The 21644-nt window shown below is 31.8% G+C and overlaps 3 protein-coding genes across 3 annotated transcripts; all 3 read right to left on the bottom strand.

Moving 5' to 3' along the window:
- Window positions 1–797: 797 nt before the first annotated feature.
- On the bottom strand, window positions 798–3567 carry LOC130900083 (endocuticle structural glycoprotein SgAbd-2-like). Its single transcript, XM_057810424.1, has 3 exons — window positions 3530–3567; window positions 1248–1381; window positions 798–1145 (listed from the first exon to the last, which is right to left on the bottom strand). The coding sequence occupies exons 1-3, from the start codon at window positions 3539–3541 to the stop codon at window positions 857–859; spliced, it is 435 nt and encodes a 144-aa protein (XP_057666407.1). The 5' UTR covers window positions 3542–3567; the 3' UTR covers window positions 798–856.
- Window positions 3568–6592: 3025 nt separating this feature from the next.
- Window positions 6593–8664, bottom strand: LOC130900085 (endocuticle structural glycoprotein SgAbd-2-like). The gene is made up of 3 exons (XM_057810427.1): window positions 8627–8664; window positions 7094–7227; window positions 6593–6957 (listed from the first exon to the last, which is right to left on the bottom strand). Exons 1-3 carry the CDS (start codon window positions 8636–8638, stop codon window positions 6675–6677), a joined length of 429 nt encoding a protein of 142 aa, XP_057666410.1. The 5' UTR covers window positions 8639–8664; the 3' UTR covers window positions 6593–6674.
- Window positions 8665–9656: 992 nt separating this feature from the next.
- LOC130900084 (endocuticle structural glycoprotein ABD-4-like) lies at window positions 9657–13935 on the bottom strand. The gene is made up of 3 exons (XM_057810425.1): window positions 13875–13935; window positions 10768–10901; window positions 9657–10051 (listed from the first exon to the last, which is right to left on the bottom strand). The coding sequence occupies exons 1-3, from the start codon at window positions 13884–13886 to the stop codon at window positions 9769–9771; spliced, it is 429 nt and encodes a 142-aa protein (XP_057666408.1). The 5' UTR covers window positions 13887–13935; the 3' UTR covers window positions 9657–9768.
- Between the last annotated feature and the right edge of the window lie 7709 nt (window positions 13936–21644).

Below are 21644 nucleotides of genomic sequence, written 5' to 3'. Positions count from 1 at the left end.
ATTTGACTAAAAAATAATATCTGGACAACTAAAGTTTGATTCGGAAGCTAATATTATTTTTATACCTTATGGTTTTACTGTAAAGATGTATTTTCAACTATTATGTCAAAAAATATGTCAATATTTGCGAATCCATTTGAGGTATCGATTTATTTTTGACATGAATCAATTGAGAAAACGTTTGTCTTCGGTTCATATACGTGTTGAAGCTGGAGTAAATTTTATGTTTGAAAAATAACACTACACAAACTTATAGTATCTACAGTTGAGGATTGGCAACGTTCTAATACAAGAAAATCGAAAGATGAACGTTGATATTATCGAGTGTAAGTAATTTTGGAATTGGCAAGTAGAATTTTTCCCAAGTTTTTCCGTGTTATATAAAAAAACTGCTAATTGGTTAACGACGTTGTATTTTGAGCATAATCTCGAGGTAAGCTGCCCGAAACCTCAACTCTCCACATACTCAAAGATCCAAATCACCGGATCTTATTGAAAATACTCGAATGAAATTTGGGTTTACTGTTTATAACTGTTATTTCTGCTGCATCAATTCTAATTTTCTTATAATTCAATCCATATTTTTTGCTATTCCATGTTTGTTTTATCTGAACGGAATTTCAAGCACAAAATAATGAAATTGTCTTCAAATTCTTTTCCATTGAACTTTGATTGGTTATTGATCTAAGATATCTAAGATAGAATTAAACAAATATTAGACAATAAATTTTATTTTAAAGAAATGAAATACATTCCCAGACATATATATATATATATATATATATATATATCTCCACATATCACTTGAATATAAATTAAATACTACAATGTATTAATTTTAATATATTCTGTTGATTTATTTTATCCTCTGTCTGTATCCACCAACAACAGGAGTTACTTGGCTCTCATCTTCTTCGGGATGTTGTGCGTTGTACTCAATAGATCTCAAAATTTCTTCTGGGATAGGTGGAGGGGTTGGTAAATGTGCACCTTGAGGTTGGAACCCATTTTCATTGGCAACATAAACCAGTTGGATTGGAGTACCGTCTTGAGCAGTGTATTTAAATTCACCTTGTGCTTCGAGTGTGTCTGCTGCTTTTGGTAAACCGTTTTCTCTTGCGGAGATACCATTTTCTGTTTCGTATCTGTTAAATTTACAACAGATGTTAGTAATGATACATTTTATAAGGAAACTAATCTCAACAAAGTTGCTAATTCAATAATTGTTAACTTTATAATCTGATTACCCCCAAGCGTAAGATCCATCAGGATTGGGTCCGTCCTGTGATTGACCTACGATGCGGGCCGTTGCTTCTCTACTGAGGGGTACATCTGGTCTGTACTGTCCCAAAGTGCAACCAAATAATCCAACTAGAAGTACCTGAGAATATAAAGTGTTTTAAAGACAATTTTTAGCAATTTCATCTCAAATTAATATGACTGTGTTTAGCAAATTTACTTAGGTATCATCATTGAGAAAATGAAGAATGAAAATTGAGAAAATAAAAAATGGAAATGGAGAAAATGAAGAATAGAATAGAGTATATGAAAATAATGAAAAAGAGTATTGAAGAAAAATTAGAATATGGAATAATTGAATTAATAAACTGCTTTATTGTATACATAGTATTTAGCTGTGCCCCAAAAACAGGATCAAGTCTTAAAACTTTTCTTAATAAACCTTTGAAAATATCTGTGAATATTTTCTTATTTTGACGCATATTATTACATGTATGGGGGAGAGTGAATCCATGTAAATTTTTCTATAAACTAAACTAGTAACTAGCTTTTACCCGCGGCTTCGCTCGCATCGAATCCATTAAATAAGTATCAGAAATCATTATAATAGAAAAGAACGAACTCTGTAGCTATATTAGAACCTGAGATATAGATCTTTGAATGTAGAAAAATTGCCAAAAACCTACAAAAATCCATAACTCCACATTGAATGTCTGCGCTTAGCTCCTCTCCAACTTAACCGATTTAAGTGTTCAAAAACTCAAAAGAAAGAAGGTGCTTCAGCGAGTGTTTTTAAATCAAAACGAACTCTGTAGCTATATTAGAACCTGAGATATAGATCTTTGAATGTAGAAAAATTGCCAAAAACCTACAAAAATCCATAACTCCACATTGAATGTCCGCGCCTAGCTCCTCTCCAATTCAACCGATTTAAGTGTTCAAAAACTCAAAAGAAAGAAGATATTTCAGCGAGTGTTCCTTAACTAAAACAAACTCTGTAGCTATATTAAAACCTGAGATATAGATCTTTGAATGTAGAAAAATTGCCAAAAACCTACAAAAATCCATAACTCCACATTGAATGTCCGCGCTTAGCTCCTCTCCAACTTAACCGATTTAAGTGTTCAAAAACTCAAAAGAAAGAAGGTGCTTCAGCGAGTGTTTTTAAATCAAAACGAACTCTGTAGCTATATTAGAACCTGAGATATAGATCTTTGAATTTAGAAAAATTGCCAAAAACCCACAAAAATCCATAACTCCACATTGAATGTCCGCGCCTAGCTCCTCTCCAACACAACCGATTTAAGTGTTCAAAAACTCAAAAGAAAGAAGATATTTCAGCGAGTGTTCCTTAACTAAAACAAACTCTGTAGCTATATTAAAACCTGAGATATAGATCTTTGAATGTAGAAAAATTGCCAAAAACCTACAAAAATCCATAACTCCACATTGAATGTCCGCGCCTAGCTCCTCTCAAACACAACCGATTTAAGTGTTCAAAAACTCAGAAGAAAGAAGGTGTTTCAGCGAGTGTTCTTAAACTAAAACGAAGTCTCTATCTTGAATAGAACCTGAGATATTGAGGATAGAACGTGTGTATGTGAAAAACTCCCATAAGTAATGTACAGGGGGAAATCGCATTTGAGTATAACTTGAGAATGGTGAAAATTAGATGAAATCCGATGCTTGATGGCTGATCTGTGTATCAATACCTTTCATTGAAAAAAAAAATTAAGCAAATCGGTTGGTTAGAACGCCTGAACGGACTCGGAATGGAAATCATCAATTTTTTTTAATGTATAAGATAAAATAAGAAGACGAAACGTTATTATAGAAAATATCTTATCAGATCTTGTTATAATGGTTTGTTTTTTCCAATTAACCATTTTTAGAGTTACATAAAAGTAATAGACATCGTTATAAACATCAAAAATATCAACTGAATATATATTATTTACAAAATATTTATCATTATCGAGATTTTATATTTTTTTTAATATTCAATGTAATTTAATAATGAAATAATTTGGGAAAAAGATATGTATCTATTTATTATAAGATTCGAATTATTTTCAAACTAAAAATAAAATATTTAAGCCCAAAAATGTGAACAGAGGAATCAATGATTTGTTTCACAAGATAATAAACCAACGCACGTCTTACCTATAAATTATTTACTCACATATGACTTCAAATTTCATTTTTTTCATTTTTATAATAATTTATCATAAAATTCGCGAGCAGTATTGGAAATATGTGATAATATTCAACAATTAATAATTGAACTCACCAGTGAAATCATATTAATGCCTCAGTGTTCACTTTTAAACTAACCACAAATAACTCAATTCTCAATTTAATATATATGGTAAATCGAAGGCGATCATCTTTAATCCATCTTGAAATCCCTCCTTTCACCTTCAAATTTTTGGATCCATCTATTTTTGTTTGACATATGTTTCTTCCGAAATATCACCTAGATACGATTACGTCGAGAGGTGTGGTGTATTAGTGAATTTCCCATGTTAAACAACGACGTTATGTGTAATTTTATGGTGTTAAGTTTATGTGGTAATACAGATATTATTCAGAAATTTAATAAAATAAAATCATTTGTTATAAACAATCAAATATTGTTGCTTTCTCTAAAACTATTGTATGGAAAGTGAGTGCTTGTATGTGAGGTAGTCTTTCAATAAAATTATCCTTCTCGTATAATCAGGATAATGAGGATTCAAATGGATTTATTTGTTCATAAAGGATAAAACAAATTGCTATTGATATCGTTTCTAAAAGGTTATGAAAATTTTTGTTTTTATTAACAATTAGTCAAAAATATGGTTTTTCAACAGCTCCATGAAGAGAATTGTATTTTATCTAACGATAATTGGCTTTAGATTATAAATAGAAACGTTTGTTTATTTATTTATAACTTCCATTTCTTAAAACTATGAAAATATTTTTTTAATATCCCCAATTTACTATAACTTCTCGCGTTAATATGATTTTGAGAAAGGTAATCAAACACATTATGGATCTGTCTTTCTCTGTGTGTTATACAGAATTAATATCGCTATGTCATCGTCCCAATCATTAATTAGTAATGACAACAATTGTGTTATCACAACAAAATAGACCTGACACTAAACTACTCGATAAATAATGTGTATTATTCAATATCAAGATCAATATATTATTCTTAGATACAATAATTAAGTTATTTGTGAGATAATTGGCTCAATCCTGGCTTGTAATGGAGTAGTTTCGAATATAAAGTCTCATTACCTCAATAGGGATTCATTTTTCAATATACTTTTATATATATCATTTTTTAAATATAATTTTAAGCTAATTATAACAAACTGTTTCAATTTAATTATTTAACACTTCCTTCAGGATGCTTCTTCTTTGTGAACCGCATAAATCTAGATCTAACACACTATTTTTCATGTATTTTGGTGGTTACAGAATGTCTGCTGAAGAACGAATACAAAAATATATCGCCAGAAAACACCTTCGAGTTGTATCTTTTGAAATACACTACTGAATTTACTTCCGCGCCTTTCTTACAATAATAATTGTTATTATTCGCTGTTTCACTTTTGTCAAAGTAAAATATGACTCGTTGAGACTTCAAAGTTTTGAATTTTGTTCCATTTGTTGCTTTCTCGGAATAGTTTTCTGTGAGTCGCGTTAACCAAAGCTTCTCACTTATTTTTGGCATGTTTTTTGTTTTTCTGCCCGATTCTGACTTTGTTCCGATCGAAATTCGTGACTTAACACGCCGACAGATATAGTAAATTGTTTTTCTGGCCATTCCCATTCTTATAAAGTGTTTAACCTTCAGATTTTGTTAAAAAAATTCAGTAGTAATAACCTAAGGACATTGACGATTTCGAAAGCTTGTTACTTGGAAACAGGGTTATTCGGATAGAAAATTTCTTGCCAATTATTCAAAAATGCAGGGCAAAACCAATTTATTTGGAGATGCAATTAACAAAAGAACAATTGGAAAATTTCAGTGAAGATCCACACGTAATAGTTTCTACAACTGATGAAGATGTATTTCTGATAAGCATGCTGCTGTTAATAATTTGATTATGATGTTCATTGTCAATATTCAAGTAGTAATTTTATTGATTAGCATTTTTGTGACCCCTTTTTGACGTGAATTTTTTTAAATATTCTATTTTCAGTACACATTCCTGAACTACGTTGGAAAGTCTTGCTGAATACTCGATTTGTTTCAGAACCATCGTTGTTTGATTCGATACAAAAGAGTCAGTCAAGCAATCAGCAGTTTTCCATCTTCGCCAAGCTATTATATGATAGAATTTTCATTGCAGCCCTTCAGGGTTATTGTTATTCCATGAAATCAACATTTTCGTTATTTCTACGGATCTTAATGCTGTCAGTATAATGAGGTGATTGACAGACAGGTTGACAGCTGTCAAATTACGAGAAACAATTGATTCTCATTTTCATCAAACTCAGCTTTACGTTTTTTTTGGATGCTGGTTTCTAATTGCACAATTGTGCTTTTTTACTTTTTTATACTGAGTATCCATGTCTGTCCTAAGTCATCGACAATAATTCTAGCCCCTGTGGCAACTTTTTGGTTAAAAATTGATTTGATTTGATCAAAATACTTTTTGAACAAATCAGCGAGAATTGTAGCTGAAAATTTGTTGTACTTTAAAGAAGAATCCTGATTCTGTGTTAGTTTAATTAATCAGTGAATTTTTGTGACCTCCTTGTCGTCTGGGATGCGCTACAACTTGTGACGTTTTAATCCGTTAAGATGCGCCAAATCGGGACTGAGATATTTCAGGTAAACGAAAAGGTAGTCCGAGTACAAATACTCAAAACTCGTGACAGATTAATCAAGAGTTTTATGAAGTTGGAAAATACAAATATTAAAATCCAGAATTTTTGTATTCTACACGTTGTTTTTTAACAATTTGTTGGTGCTATACAATAGAGAAATGAATTTTTTAAATTTGCGGTTACCGAAATTTGTAAAATTCCGTAAAACATAATAATGCACACTTGTAATTAGTTAGGTTACGTTAAGTTAGGTTAGTCATTTCATAATTAAAATCCTGAGCTGAATAATCTTTCGTTACGAGTTGTCTAATCCTCAAGACAAGTACGATCACGAGCTGGTACATTGTAACAGAAGATATTAATAATCGTATGTTAATATTAGGTTAAGTAATACATAAGACATATAATAATATGTCGATATATACTTAGTAAAATGATCCAATCAGTGATTGTATAATAGAACACTTTGGAAAACCTGTGGCTTTGTGAAAAACCATCTCAAGATAAAAAGAAAGTTTGATTTATGAAACGTTTTATTCACAGCTTTAATTTTTCACAGATTTATACAAGATACCACAGAGCTTTTATATTAATATAATATTCTTAAATTATCCACTTCTCAGACCAATTCTGGACGGAGGATTTTGACTGTCATCTTCTTCGGGATGTTGAGCGTTGTACTCGAGAGACTTCAATATAGCATCTGGAATAGGTGGGGGTGTTGGTAGATGTGCACCTTGAGGTTGGAATCCATTTTCATCGGCAACGTAAATTAATTGGATGGGAGTACCATCTAGAGCAGTGAATTTGAATTCACCCTGAGCTGCGAGTGTGTCTGCACCTTTTGGTACGCCGTTTTCCCTTGCGGAAATACCATTATCCGTTTCGTAACTGTTGGAATAAGAATGAATTTCATACGGTGATATCAAAAAGTTTCATACAATTGAAAAAAGAGACATTGATATTATTAGTTTTTAATTATGAAAATAAGAATGGTTTAAATAATTTATAGCTTAGAATTTCTTACCCCCAAGCGTAGGATCCATCAGGATTAGGACCGTCTTGAGATTGACTTAATATACGTGCTGCGGCTTCTGGAGAAGAAGCTACATTCGGTTTATATTGACCTAAGGTACATCCGAATAATGCAAATAGAATTACCTGGGAATAGATAAGATAAAAATGTTTTATAATTTCGAATACACCCCGTATTTATGTATTGATACAATCGAAAAACTTATAGGCCTAGAAAGTCGAAATATATTCAATTAATTACGTGAATGATGATACTAATTTTTTTGTAAACTGTTTGAAATATATGAAAATGAAGAGAAGAAAAGTTGATGAGCCAAATGCACAGCGTTTTTTAATCGTTCAGTCATGATATTTTTTTCCTTAGACGCCAAGACATTATTTGGTAATTAAGCTCCAAATTAGCGGATGAAAACTACTTGTACTCTTATAATACTGATTCTAATCGATCTGGTTTCGGTGTATCGTTTTTTCGTTCTTATTTTTTATCAGAAACATTCATCAGATGTTCCACTGGGGATCTTCTGATCTTCTGATGGTGGAATATCGAAGATTTGCTTCTTGAAGATAGTTCGCGTTGAGGTATGGGATCTTGAGGTTACAGAGGAAGTAGTAGACTTTCTATGACCTTCTAAAGGTAGGAAATAGCCTTTGCTTTTAAGCATTTATTATGAATCATAACACATTTTACATCCTGACTGTTTTCAATTCAATTTATTGAAAAAAATAATAAAATAGTTAGTCCAAGATAGTGGTCAATTGGTTTCTATAGTAACCGAGTTTTGTATTATTTAAAACTATAAAATAAATGATGCATTTGATTGTGTTTATGGTACAAAAATGTCCATTGTAAACTACTATCACGTAACAAGTCCCGAAAGTGATGTTTCACTGGACGAGGGGGCAAATTGCAAGCCTGTGAGTCCAGAAAAAAACAACTTTCGGGACGTATTACGTACAATATTTTTTTTTTAAAACGGGCATTGTTCTACCATAAACACAATCAAATGCATCATTTTAAACATTCATTTTATAATAAATGTCACGCTTTCAACTAAACGACAAAATATGTCAAGTTATTTTATAGTTTTAAATAATACAAAACTCGGTTACTATAGAAATTACTTGGTTACTCAATTACACTGAGGAAAGAAAATAAATAATTTCAGAAAATTAAAAATTTATGGTTATGCAAAATCATCGAAGTGAAACTGTCAACTGTCAACTTTGACGAAGTGTTTTGCAGTACGGAACTGTCACTTTCACTACATGGAACACTAAAAACGCAACTTTCGGTATGTAAACGAATACAGAACGAACGACTTTTAGATGACGTCGTCTAAAAAATAATTTATACCTCTGCTATTATGACATTCGTATATGACAGTTGTCAAATCAGGGAAGTTATGACTTATTAATTTTGCAGTTATGATCTGATTATATTTTCCCGAAAAATGTTTTTTCTACGATTATTTTTATCAGAAAATTACTATTATTATCACAAATTTTATTACCCTAACCAACTCACCAATGAAACCATGTTATTGCCTCAATAATCACTTGTAAACTAAATATACGCAACTCTCAATTCTTAATTTTATATATTTATAGTAAATCGAGGTCTAGCATCTTCATTTCACTAACAAATCCCTTCTTCTTCTTCTTCTCCGTCGTTCAATTTTTGGATGCATTTCTTTTCGTTTAAAATTCATCTTGAAAGATCACCAGGATTACATTAGCAGGTGTGGTGATTGGTAAGTTTTCTAATAGGATGTTACGTTATACATTACAAAACGTATTCTTAGTATTTCAATCGGGGTTATATGACCTGGTAATAGAATTATTTTTAAATTCTAAGTATAATTTATTTGAGACTCCCACAAAACAATTCAGTATATTCATTCTGCATTATGAATAAAGTAAACGGCAATTATGGGCTTAAAATTATTAAATAAAGAAGATAATCATGAATTATCACTATAATTAGAATAAATTTAAGGTGAACAAGTATAATTTATAACTATTTTTGTAAAATATTATGTTATTTTTAGTAATAATTGCCATTGGATATATTATCGACGTATTCTTCAATCCTAGTAGCAATTTCATCAACTGGAAAAAGTTTATATGCATCAAGTGGATGAAGTATGTAGACATAAGCAAAAAACGGTACATACATAACCTCAATACATACTCTTTAGCTCTTTATAACTTTTTGTACACATTTTTCGTTGGAAAAGTACTTGAAATGGTCACTATTGATTCTTTTATTGATATGAAACCAAGAGAATTCTTGTCAACAAGATTTGTTCGACTTTTTTTCGGTTCTTCCTAATTTCTCCCTTTACAAATAAACTGGACATTAGAAAAGAAGATTTTGAACGCTGTTTGAAACATATTTTTCGAAAAATTTACTAGTTATAGCAACAAATAAAACATGTGCTGACACCTGAGACGATAATCATATTTCTTTCGTTATTTTTCCCTTTACTTAACCTTAAAATTCAGTTCAAGATATGTGTTCAAGAAGAAACATCAAGGAATGTAAAAAAAACTAGTTTTATCAATAATTTTATTTGCAGATATATTAAATATATTACAACATATAAACATCACATAAAAATTAAATACCACAGAGCATTATATTGAAATAATCTCGTTGAATCGGAATTATCCACTTCTGAATCCACCACCTTGGGCGGGTCTTTGGCTGTCATCTTCTTCTGGATGCTGGGCGTTGTACTCGAGTGATCTTAAAATAGCATCTGGAATAGGTGGAGGAGTTGGTAGATGCGCGCCTTGAGCTTGGAATCCATTTTCGTCGGCAACGTAAATTAATTGGATGGGAGTACCATCTAGAGCAGTAAATTTGAATTCGCCTTGAGCTTCAAGAATGTCAGCAGATTTCGGTCTACCGGTTTCTCTGGCGGAGATACCGTTGTCTGTATCATAACTGCAAAACAGAATATAGATTTGAGTTTATGTTTTTCGTGTGGGTGGGTTATATCATCAAACTAATGGAGATGATAAAAAAATAGTCATGGTTAAGTTAGGTTACGTGTAAACTTTGCTTAAACGTGAAATATTATTAGGTAGAGACTATTCGATTTTGAAATAATGAAGTTTAGATTATGTTATCGATAACCATTAACTTTCATCACATTTATTGTAACTAATTAAAGATACAGTGCGATTTTCGATTCTGTAAACTTCTTTATCTTTGTTTTCTACCCTTTCTTTGACTTTCAAACCAACTCGAGTCTTTGTACAAATTAGATTCATTCTTATGTTCTTGTTTATAAGTGAAAAAGAAGTTATAAGCTAAACAAGGCTTTAAAAACAGACCTAGAGCTGCTGATCAAAACTGATCCTTGGACTGACCACTTTAGGTATCAAAACTGTACCTTTACGATTATTATTGCTTCTTGAATCAATACTGAGCAAAAATTATGTTGCCAGAAAGTTTTAACTATATTATTATGATTCATTTTATGAATTTATTATTAAAATGATGAAAATAAAGGGATTAACATACTTGTTGAACAAAATTTTCACGCAACGCCCGTAAAGCAATAATTGTATTATATAAGTTTCGTAAAATTTTGTTGTAAAAATTATCGCTAGTTGATCAAAGACGATTTTCTCAAAATTGTTATGAAAAATACTTGCCTCCAGGCGTAAGATCCATCAGGATTTGGTCCTTCCTGTGTTTGGCTAACAATACGAGCTGCTGCTGCAGATCCAGCTGCTGGATTCGGTCTATACTGACCCAAAGAGCAGCCAAACAAACCAATAAGAACTACCTGCCAATTGAAAACAAAATTTGTTAAATTTTACAAATATTTACAATAATATATCGAGAGTAAGAAACTTCGGATACAAAAATTTCAAATAAGAAAAATTGAAGGCGGTCGAGTGAGTATGATACAGAAAGAATTCGAAAATTTTGAGTTATTTGTAGATCAGAGAGACTTTCAAATAATGGTTTGTACTTTGTTCCAGTCAAAATAAGTAGAGCGAAAAAAATTAGTTGCAAAGCATTGAATAAATCGATTAAATAATTTCTTTCATTCAATTCTGTCACATGTTTTTGTCAATAAATATTTTTGGTCTTAATCAAAATATATTTGACACCTCGTATAATTGTATTAATCAATAGATCATGTCGCAAATTGATATTAAAGTACTTTTCTCATCAATAGTTACATCACGAATAAAAAGCAGATATCAGTTTAAAGTATAAGAATGAAATTTTAATCTATAAATTAATTGATGTCTTTTTAATCTCTTATTCAAATTCTGAGATGTCTGTCCTATATTAGGAGCAATCATGACAAGTATTTCATATATTACATCACTTTTATGCCCTTTTGGAGTTATTCTAATATAATTTTTATTAGAATGATAGTTGTTGTGAAGGTCTTTGTACATATTGTGAGGAAACGTTCTACATTTTCTTTTTTAGTATCCATTTTGTTTCGTAAATTGATTGTAGTTCCTTTTGATGTCATTTATCATTTTTTCGAGATAATTCTCACAAATTTGAGTACCTAAGGATAAAAATAGGTCATCAATTTCATAATAGTATTGTTTAGTGCTATAAAATAGTTTCAACACTAAAGAAAGCAGTGTGAAACATTTTTTTTGTATTTGTATATATATTTTCAATTTCTTTAACACATTTCCAATAATATTTCTCAGTTTTCTCACTAAAACCAAAACTTATACCAAACAAATAAATGTTTGAATCATTACCAGGTCCTTCAAATCCTTACAAAGCTAGTAATTACAAAGAAATTCATATTTGTTAAGAATCAAAAGCTCAAAATGGAGTTAGATAGATTTTACGGAGGTAATATCAAATAAATTTGATCTATCAATAATTTTCTTTTAGTTGCACAACAAAATATGAAGAAGTCTATTTGAAACGAACAGGTAATTCATTAATGATGTGATATTCAGTAGTAATCAAATTAAATTTAATAATTTACAACCGAAAGCTACTCCTCGAGTAAACAACATTTACAAACGATTTCCAAATTGAGGTTAAGAATATTAACAAAATGATATGATCATTCTAATGATAAATAATGAGGGCTTTCCAGTTTCGTCACTTTATTTTGTACAACAACTACTATACGTGGGGATAAGAAAGAAATCACGTAGAGCAAATGCAGTGAATAGTGATGGCAAGATTGAGATGGTGGCGATCAAATAATATGAAGACGCAAGAAAAAATATAATACAACAATTATAAAACCTGAAAAAACGTCACGTCAAGATAAGAATTGTTGAGAAAGAAAGATTAAAAATAACACAAAAGCATTTTCTGGGAGAATACATGGAGAAAACTAGATACATAAAAGTAAAATAAATGAAGTTTAAAGATATCTGATGAACAACAACTGTTAACGAAAAGTATAAAAAACGGAGAGGAATTAACAGAGTAACCAACAAAAAAAAATGTGGAAATTGAAGTAATTAGAAATAGTGAGAATTAGAAAACACCTAAAAAATATGAACTAATATGGATCTGGTAAAGGATAATGGAAATGATCTGCAAGAACGATTATATAGATTCATAAGAAATATATGGAGAGGAGAAAAGATACCAGAAGAATAAAAGAATCAAAAAAGCGTTATAATACACAAAAAAATTAATAAACAGCCGTGTCAAAACTATAGAGGAAATTCGATTTTGAAATGTTATTTGAAGATCTTCAACAAGCCTTTGATTCAATCAAAGGATCTGAATGACTATGACCTAGCAAGTGTACTGACTAGTGAAGGAGAAAATTAATAAAGGAGACGCCACAATAATTCACTATCTTTATTGCTTATTTGAGTAACAGAAGGGGTTGAATAATAGCTTACGTAGAAACTATGATTGGGTGATGAACCAGATCATGTCTGAATTAATCCGGATCACGTTCATTGTTGTAAGGAATCTGATCGACTTAATCAGATAGTAATCATATGATAGGATACTTTTTACCCAGGAAGACTGACGGGTTTTTTTTAATTTGTCTATGGTTTTTTAAAATACTAATAAAACATCCATTTCTGTGGGTAGATCTAGAATGTATTATATAACAAAATAAATATTAAGGAAGAATTAACGCTCGAAAAAGTAAAAACATCAAAAATTCTTGTAGACCATGTTTGAAATTTGAAAATTGGACGTTACTGTTGGAAACTGTGATCTAAATCTCGTTCTGAGCTAGGATTCGCAATCAGTTTGATATGTGATGTACCTAAACTCAGGTTATAGTTCTCGAAAATCTTATAATGGAAAATATGTTGAAGAAACTGACAACAGAGCGAGGAGGAATGAGATTAAGAAAAAATTACAGTGGAATGGAAATCCTAATGTATGTTAAAGGGATCAATGAAATTGGGAGATTATAATATTAACAAATATTGAAGAAATAGCTACAAAGATTATACCAATCATATTGGGAAATATATTTTTCAACATAGTTGATTATATAAAGATTTAAATTTAAAATGATTTTTTTTTTCAATTAAATATTTAATGACTTTATTAGTGACTAGTTTTAGTGCTTCGAAATCTGTTCTGAAACATTTTGAGTTTGATAACTTGTTCCTACATCAACTATTTTTATGTTTTAATATAAAATTATTATTAAAAGTAATAACGACATTATATTATCAAAATACTACTTCATGTATCATGTATCTTGGTAAAAAATGATTATTTTTCCAAAATAAAGTTGTATTATTATCACTTAATATTCCAAAACTATGGAACTCACCAGTGTAATCATGTTAATGCCTCAGTGATCACTTTTAAACTAAGCACAAGCAATTGAATTCTTTAATTCATATTTATAGTAAATCGATGTCTAGCATCTTTGATTCATCTCCAATGCCCTTCTCTTACCGCCGTGAAATTTTTCGATGTATTTCTTTTTGTTTTATCGTATCTGTTTCTTCTGAAAGGTCACCAGGATGGCGAAGACTATTAAATTGGAAGGTGTGGTAATTAGTGCTTGAAAAAAAGGTAGTTTTTCTATATCATTAGACATATATATTCGCTGTTTTTTTAATTGTTTTCATCTCGTAATTATCCTCTGTGAAAATTGTCGAATTCGATTTCAATCTTTAAATAACAAAGATTTTAAAACAGGCAACTATTTATCATTATTAACGATCTTAGCTTGAAATTTTTGGAATTTTTTATTTATCACTTAATTTCAAAGGAAGATAATAATAATTTTAGTTTGGTTGAGGTTGTTCAGCTCCTTTTGGTGTTAGCATACGAATTTTTTTGATTGTTTTATGCCTTGCAAAAGAAAATAAGACACAGCTTATGATTAGAATCTTGAATTATCATCCATCACCCAATATAACATCTAGAATTATTGAGAAATGGAATCAAGATTCATTCTTGGTGCTTTTATTGGTGGAAAATCAAATTTTGAACGTATATTATTTGAGGAGTCTAGACTTTTTGGCCTTCCAACTAATCTGCACCTATACATAAAAGATATTTTTTACTCTACATCTCTTTGTTCTGCTTTCAAAATACGTAGACTTTTCCTTTTTTTTTATCCCTTTAATTTATCTTTCATTATGTGGACTGTATTCCATAGAAACGATACGAACTGGTATTCAAACTAATTTATTGCAAAATTGACTAATAGTGATAGAAAACTAATTATAAATCGTAACATTTACATTGTTAACCTCTGAATTTGACTATTTTGGCACGCCATTCGCTTCAACTCGCTTTTGTTTGCTGTTATTCTTCTTCTACTGCCTGTTGTTGAAGCGCTGAACAACCATTGATGCAACCATTGAATTTATAAATTGCAACAACTCTCAAAGGAGGCTATTTTCAGTATCCCACTGTCCAAAGCCAAATGGGGACAGAACAGAGGAGATAATCTGTTGTATCAAGGCTTGCTCGCAGAATCTGCAGTAGTCGTTCTCTGCCATGTCTACCGTCTTAAGGAGCAGTTCCAGAAAACCAACCAGTAGTTTTTAGTCATCAGATTCTTGCCTCATATAGTAAGTAAACTTTCTCCTTTGTTAATGTGACTTCATCTGATTTTTTGCTGTTGTTTTCGTTATTGATAAAACATCTTTTGAAGCCAAGATAATTGCGGAAATTTGGAAGCTATGAAGCTTGATGAGTGGGTGAATAGAAAACTTACAAGTGAAGTATTTTCTAATAAGAGGTGTTATTTTGATATTCAAAGAAAAATGCCATTTTTTGAGATAAATGATCGGATGTTTATTTCATTATAAAGAGAAAGGTATGCCGTTAATAATGGAACACAACATCAGCCAAATGGCCGCCACGACTGCGCTTACAGGACCATATCCTTTTCATTAAATTTTCCGTAACCAAATTACAAAGCGGCTGCCCTATGTCCTCGATAGCCTCACGAATTCCATCTTTGAGGTCTTGAATCGATGCTGGACTGTTGGAGTAGACCTTATCTTTCACGTAGCCCCAAAGGAAAAAGTCGCAAGGTGTTAAATCACAAGATCTCGCTGGCCAATTGTGATCACCTCTTCGAGAGATAACACGGTCCGGATATTTTTCCCGTAAAAGATCGATGGTTTCGTTGCTTGTGTGGCACGTAGCGCCGTCTTGTTGAAAGTAAACGTTGTCCAAATCAATACCATCCAATTCCGGCCATAAAAAGTCATTAATCATCTCTCCATAGCGCAATCCATTCACCGTAACTGTTGCTCCAGCCTCATTTTCGAAAAAGTAAGGTCCAATGACACCGCCAGACCAATAAACCGCACCAAACAGTCACACGTTGAGGATGGAGAGGAATTTCAACAATAACTCTTGGATTTTCCGAGCCCCAGATTCGACAATTTTGTTTATTGACGTAACCACCTAGGTGGAAATGGGCCTCATCAGTTAAGATGATTTTTCGATGAAATTTTGAATCATTTTCATGCATTTCAAGGACTCAATCAGCAAAGACACGACGTTGTTGATGATCGGCCGGCATGAGTTCTTGTGTTAACTGAACTTTATAGGCCTTAAGACCCAAGTTTTTATGCAAAATACGGTGTAATGACGTTTGTGGAATGGTTAATTCCAAAGAACGACGAGGAATGGACAAACCTGGGTTTTCTTCAACACTTTGGGCTACAGCAGCAATATTTTCAGTTGTTCTTGAGCGACGTGCACGGGTTTTATTCTTCACATCACTAACTTGTCCTAACAGTTCAAAGTTTTCCACTAATTTCTGTATTGCGGTCCGAGAAGGTGCTTCACGTCGACCCAAAAATGTTTCAGTTTTACGAACCGTCTCTGCCAAACTTTCACCATTTTTATAGCGAATTTTAATAATTTCAATGCGTTGTTGAACGCATTTTCATTAATGGCGTATTTTCTACTTGTCAAATGTCAAAAAATGACAGCTTCAAAAGTGACATTTACCGAAATAGCGGGCTGTTCAAAATAACACCTCTTATTGGAAATAGATACAGAATGGGTTACCGCTCCCTAAAGGTATTGTTTTATGCAGACGATGGTATTGCCGTAGCAAAAAATGAAGACGACATACAACATCTAGTATATAAGATGAGAATTTCTGCCGAAAAATTCAATTTGAACATCTCAGTCAACAAGACACAATCAACGGTGATATCAAATAATCCTATTAGATGCAAATTGGCAGTTGATAGCGGAATAATACAGCAGGTATCAAGATTCAATTACCTGGGAGTGAATGTATCTAGTGACAGAAACCTGACAGAGGAGGCACGAACACAAGCGATGAAGGCATCAAAAGTCAGCGGTTGTCTGAGAGATATAGTGTGGAGAAACAAAGCGAGGAGCTAAGAGAGCAAGACCAGAATCTATAAATTCTCACAAAAGCCTCAGAAACCTGAGCTGAGACATCAACAACAAAAAGAATAATGAGAACCACAGAGACGAAAATACTGGGAACCATCAATGAAGTCACCATCAGGGACTTAATAAGGAGTGATGACATAAGAGAAAAATTGAGCTTACAGGATGTGGTGAGATGGGTCAGGGCACGAAAAAGATTCTGGAGGAATCACGTGGAAGACAGTTGGGCAAAGTGGGCTAAAACTCAGAGACCGAACACATGTAGACCTGTAGGCAGACCACCAAAGAGGTGGTAGGACAGATGGAGTTCAGCTTCTCAGGAAGATCCAGGAAGAGGACCAAACGTACTAAACGTAGAGGATTGAGCAGGACCTGGTCTTATTGAAATAGAACGGAGAAGTATAATAGAAATTTAGCTGCAGGTAATTTTCTCGTGTTGGAAAATGTGCTGTGACAACAAACAGGTACAAAAACAAATACCAAGAAATATCTGATGATATTTGGTGACATTGCACTTATATTTTATTATAAAAGACTTAAATCTGATATTCCTATTTCTAATAATGTACTTTGGTTTTTGTATATTATCAACAAAAACTTCCAAACTTCTTTTGCCTGATATTCGTTGTCGCAAATTTGTCTGAGATGGCAACGTTTGAATTTAGGTGCTCGTTCTTAAATGATAATGCCGAGTCTCCTAATGAGTGTCTGACAAAAATTATGTGTCCAAATTTGCTGAAATTTAGGTGAAAATCTCCCAAGGTATGAGCAAATATTTTTCCAACTCTCGTATACTGATATATCAGGTGCATTAAGCTCTAAAATGTCTCAATACTTTATGTAACATGAAAAAAAATGTTAATTCTATGAATTATGTCATGTAATAGGACCATAAAATCAGAAGATTTTGTATAATAAAATCGTTTCCATAGTAATGTGTTTGAACTGGGTTATGGAATTCAAATAAAATTAAAATATTGTTTATTGGTATTGTCGAAGAATGAATTGTGTTTTTTTACAGACACTGAAAGTTTTCCAACACAAATTATGTCATCTGATTAGATCTTTCTTATAAAATACTGAACATTTGTGATACTGACGTATCAGTAATTCTTTTGGAAATTTCTTGATATTTTCTCTTTATATTCACTGAAATTTTTTAGTACTATCTCGCAAAGAGGCCTGAATCTATCTGGATTCTTGATATCGATGTTTTCTCACTTATGGGGTGAACATCCACCTTTACATCTTGCGTATTGAGCATCATACGTGATTCACATAATCTCCAGTAGCTTTGTTCTTTACCAGTAGCCAATAAACAAACCTATGATCAGCCTTAGATGATTTCTTTTGAGTTGGATGATAAGGTACATCAGTACCTTATCCTTCTGATAAGATGTGTCGCATTCCGGTGGTTTCTAACCACTAATTCAGAAAGATATTTCCAACTAAACTTTTGTTTGTAGCATATGATACCAAACCGATAGGAAACCTTTCATTTCCTGGCCTCTAGATTGCTCAGGGACACACATAAGCTTAACATAGTTATTCATCGGTAGCTTTTGAAGCCAATCGATTCAATTATGTACCACCTTAGGTAACAGCCACTCAAAGCGATTCGACAGGTTTTCGGTGAGTTCCTGAGTGCTTATATATCAAGCACAGTCTTATATTTCATATATCTGTAATGAGAGGTCAAGTTTTCAGGTTTTTTTGGGCTTAATTTCAATCAATATTAAGATTTATCGATTTGAAGTTGAGGTATTTGGGAAATTTGAGTTAAATGAATAACGAAAAAAATTGATTGAGTGATTTATTTTGAAAATGTTGTTAACTATACTGGAAGAGAGATTGAGGACATAAAGAAAATATCAAAACAAATGTTATTCAAACTTAATTGCATCATTCCATTTAATGTTTTTCTATTGGGACATATTGTTGATCTTTTAGGTGAAATAACAACTATTATAAACCTCACAGTGTGTCAATCAGGTTTATTATTAATAATGTGTTACTAAAATGAGTAATGAGATAAACAACGACTATGAAAACCATTGCATGGTGGAAATTAGTACTGTATATATTATAAAGTACTCATTAGAAACTTTAATGAAGGTATATAAGAAGCTGCTGCACAAAATTCAGGTTTTTTTGCTGTATGGTACGTTAACTAATTCATTTAATCAATACTTTTTAAAAATAGTATGCAAAATTATACAAATATACATTTCCGTAAACAAAACTCTTCAAATATTTTGATTTTCTTACTTAATTATTCATTAGACGAATCAAAATTAATTATTAATAAAATTCACATAATTTCGTTGCGTTCTGTATTATACAGGATGTTACTCGTTATTTTTTTTTTCTAAACATGTACGGCCATCCATTTGGTTATTTATTTTAGAAATAAATGCAAGAATGACAAATATTTTTATATAAAACAAAGCAAAAACTTCATTTTCAAAAAGGGCTGCTAATTCACCCCCGTATAATCTAACAGGAATATTGAAAAAATACCCGTATTTAGACCTTTGGGAATGCACGGAAATTACAACATTTCTAGTTTATAATTTTACTGCAATTTAAGAAAAAAAATAAACTCAACTTCAGTCAGCACTTTTTGTGATATCCTGGTAAAGAATGGGCTGGGAAATTTTAAGACCCATCTTAATTTCATATGACCAATCACCACCTGAGTTTTGTGTCGATGATGTTAATAACTTTAGAAAAAATACTTACAATAACCGAAAATACGATCTTTTGAACTTCAATAATTGATAGTGGCCATGAACTCGGCCTTCCACAGACCAAAACTTATCGTGATTGTGGCTTGCACTCGTACGCAATTCAACTATCTCAGGAGCTCAAGGTAAACGACCACAGACAACGACTTATGTTGGCTGAATGAGCTCTGGAGAATCCAAAATCCCAACTCAATGTTCACTTAAGGTATGAGGACAATTCCTTCATAAATGGATGTATGAGCAGACAAAATTGTTGAATATAAACGATACCAATTCACATGATATCCAAGAACGTTCAAACCCCTTTGCGATTTTCAGCTGGAGAACTCAACGGTCCATATTTCTATAGGAACAGTTTGGTCAACAATAAGCAATAAAAAAAAATAATTAGTCACTTCTATTGATCTAAATTGGAAGAAATATACACTAACGGGACATCGATTTGTACCACACAGCTCATGCCATATTGGACATTCTTCACTAATTATTGAGACGTGAATTGGTTGTTGAAATTGTACGAATTGACGCCGTTATACTTTTTCTAAAGTCGCAGGTTTATGTAAATGATTATACATTTTAGATGTTCGCTACCCAGAAAAGCAAAACAGAGATTTGAATGATTTGATTTGAATAACAACCTTCATCATAAAAAACCTACAGGACCTGCGACGCGAAGAACAAAATAGCGGCAAGCTCTGGTATAGAGAAACGTAGAAGACGACGACGAAGTAGAAGAGCAAGAAGAGTCAACCCCATACTGTATTACCAACTATTATCGATTGGGGGATGCAGGGAAGTAATGAAGAAGGAGTAAATAAACTGAAGTCTCCTCCTTATGATCTGCACACTTTTGTCACATTCGTTGGCAGTGTAGGCTGGTAGAGCTTTCCACTCCTCCTTCCTATATCATTCCAACTTCCAACAGATCTTAGTTAGTGTCTTTTCTATGTTTCGTAAGCTATTTATTTCTTTCCAGTCACATCTATTTGCTTCTTTCTTATGTCCTTATCACTTTGGTATCATTAGAGTTTCTGGAATATTGTTTAAACCTTTTATTTTTCTTTTTCGCTTTCTATTGTATCACGGATCTTACTTTTTTGCTTTGACCACATTGGCATTTTGATACAGTGTCTTTTAGTCGTAGCTGCTTCATCAAATATGGTGTGTATAGAGTTTCTCAAACAGTAATTTATTTTGTTATAAATGGTACTAAATGCTTGTACGAAAAACTCGTACTGATTGTAAAGATATAAATCGTATTCGACCTCTACGATCCCAATATTATGAAAAAAATATATTAGAAGTCTTTAGAATATGTACGAATCGTGTATAAAAATATCCGGGTCATAATAATTATGAGGCAATTATCACCAAAACAAATGTAACGATAATAACTATAATCTGTGATATAATTCTAGGTCTGTATTTTTTAGCAATTATATTTAGATTTAAATACCCTGTAGGTACATATAAATAGAAGTTTCTCAAATAATCCACGATTCCATCACCTCCTTTTCTTCGCTTTACCTTGTTGTTTGTTGTGAGTGAATTAAAAATCTCGTTATACCATTTTGATTTATTTTAAACTGAATTGTAACTTGAAATGACTGTTCCTGATTTTCTATTTTGATTTAAAGAGCTTATTTTAGTCATATTGATTAATTAATTAATGTTTGTTACCTAACTACACAATTTTGAGCTTTGATATTGAGCATTTTACATTTGTCATTCAATATATATCATTTGTTCGCTATAAAGAGACATTCTGAAGAAAATTATCATAAATTATAATTATTATAATTATATATACCATTAAAACATAATGCAATTGCTTCAAAGTTTGGAATAAATAATTATCTTTACCATTCTTCATCTGGAGATGAACCAGTAGTTTGGAAAGATGCAGAAAATAGATGTTGAATAACTTGTTTTTTTTTGTATGCGTTCTT

Source organism: Diorhabda carinulata, chromosome 12 (assembly GCF_026250575.1).
Source record: "Diorhabda carinulata isolate Delta chromosome 12, icDioCari1.1, whole genome shotgun sequence".
NCBI classification, from domain to species: Eukaryota; Metazoa; Arthropoda; class Insecta; order Coleoptera; family Chrysomelidae; genus Diorhabda; species Diorhabda carinulata.
This window is presented reverse-complemented; position numbering and strand designations above follow the sequence as displayed.

Bases quoted from the DNA above. Each gene is read 5' to 3' on its own strand.
- LOC130900083 (XM_057810424.1), bottom strand. The intron at 1,146-1,247 runs GTAATCAGATTA...TAAATTTAACAG, and splicing joins GATGGATCTTACGCTTGGGG to ATACGAAACAGAAAATGGTA.
- LOC130900085 (XM_057810427.1), bottom strand. The intron at 6,958-7,093 runs GTAAGAAATTCT...TTATTCCAACAG, and splicing joins GATGGATCCTACGCTTGGGG to TTACGAAACGGATAATGGTA.
- LOC130900084 (XM_057810425.1), bottom strand. The intron at 10,052-10,767 runs GCAAGTATTTTT...TCTGTTTTGCAG, and splicing joins GATGGATCTTACGCCTGGAG to TTATGATACAGACAACGGTA.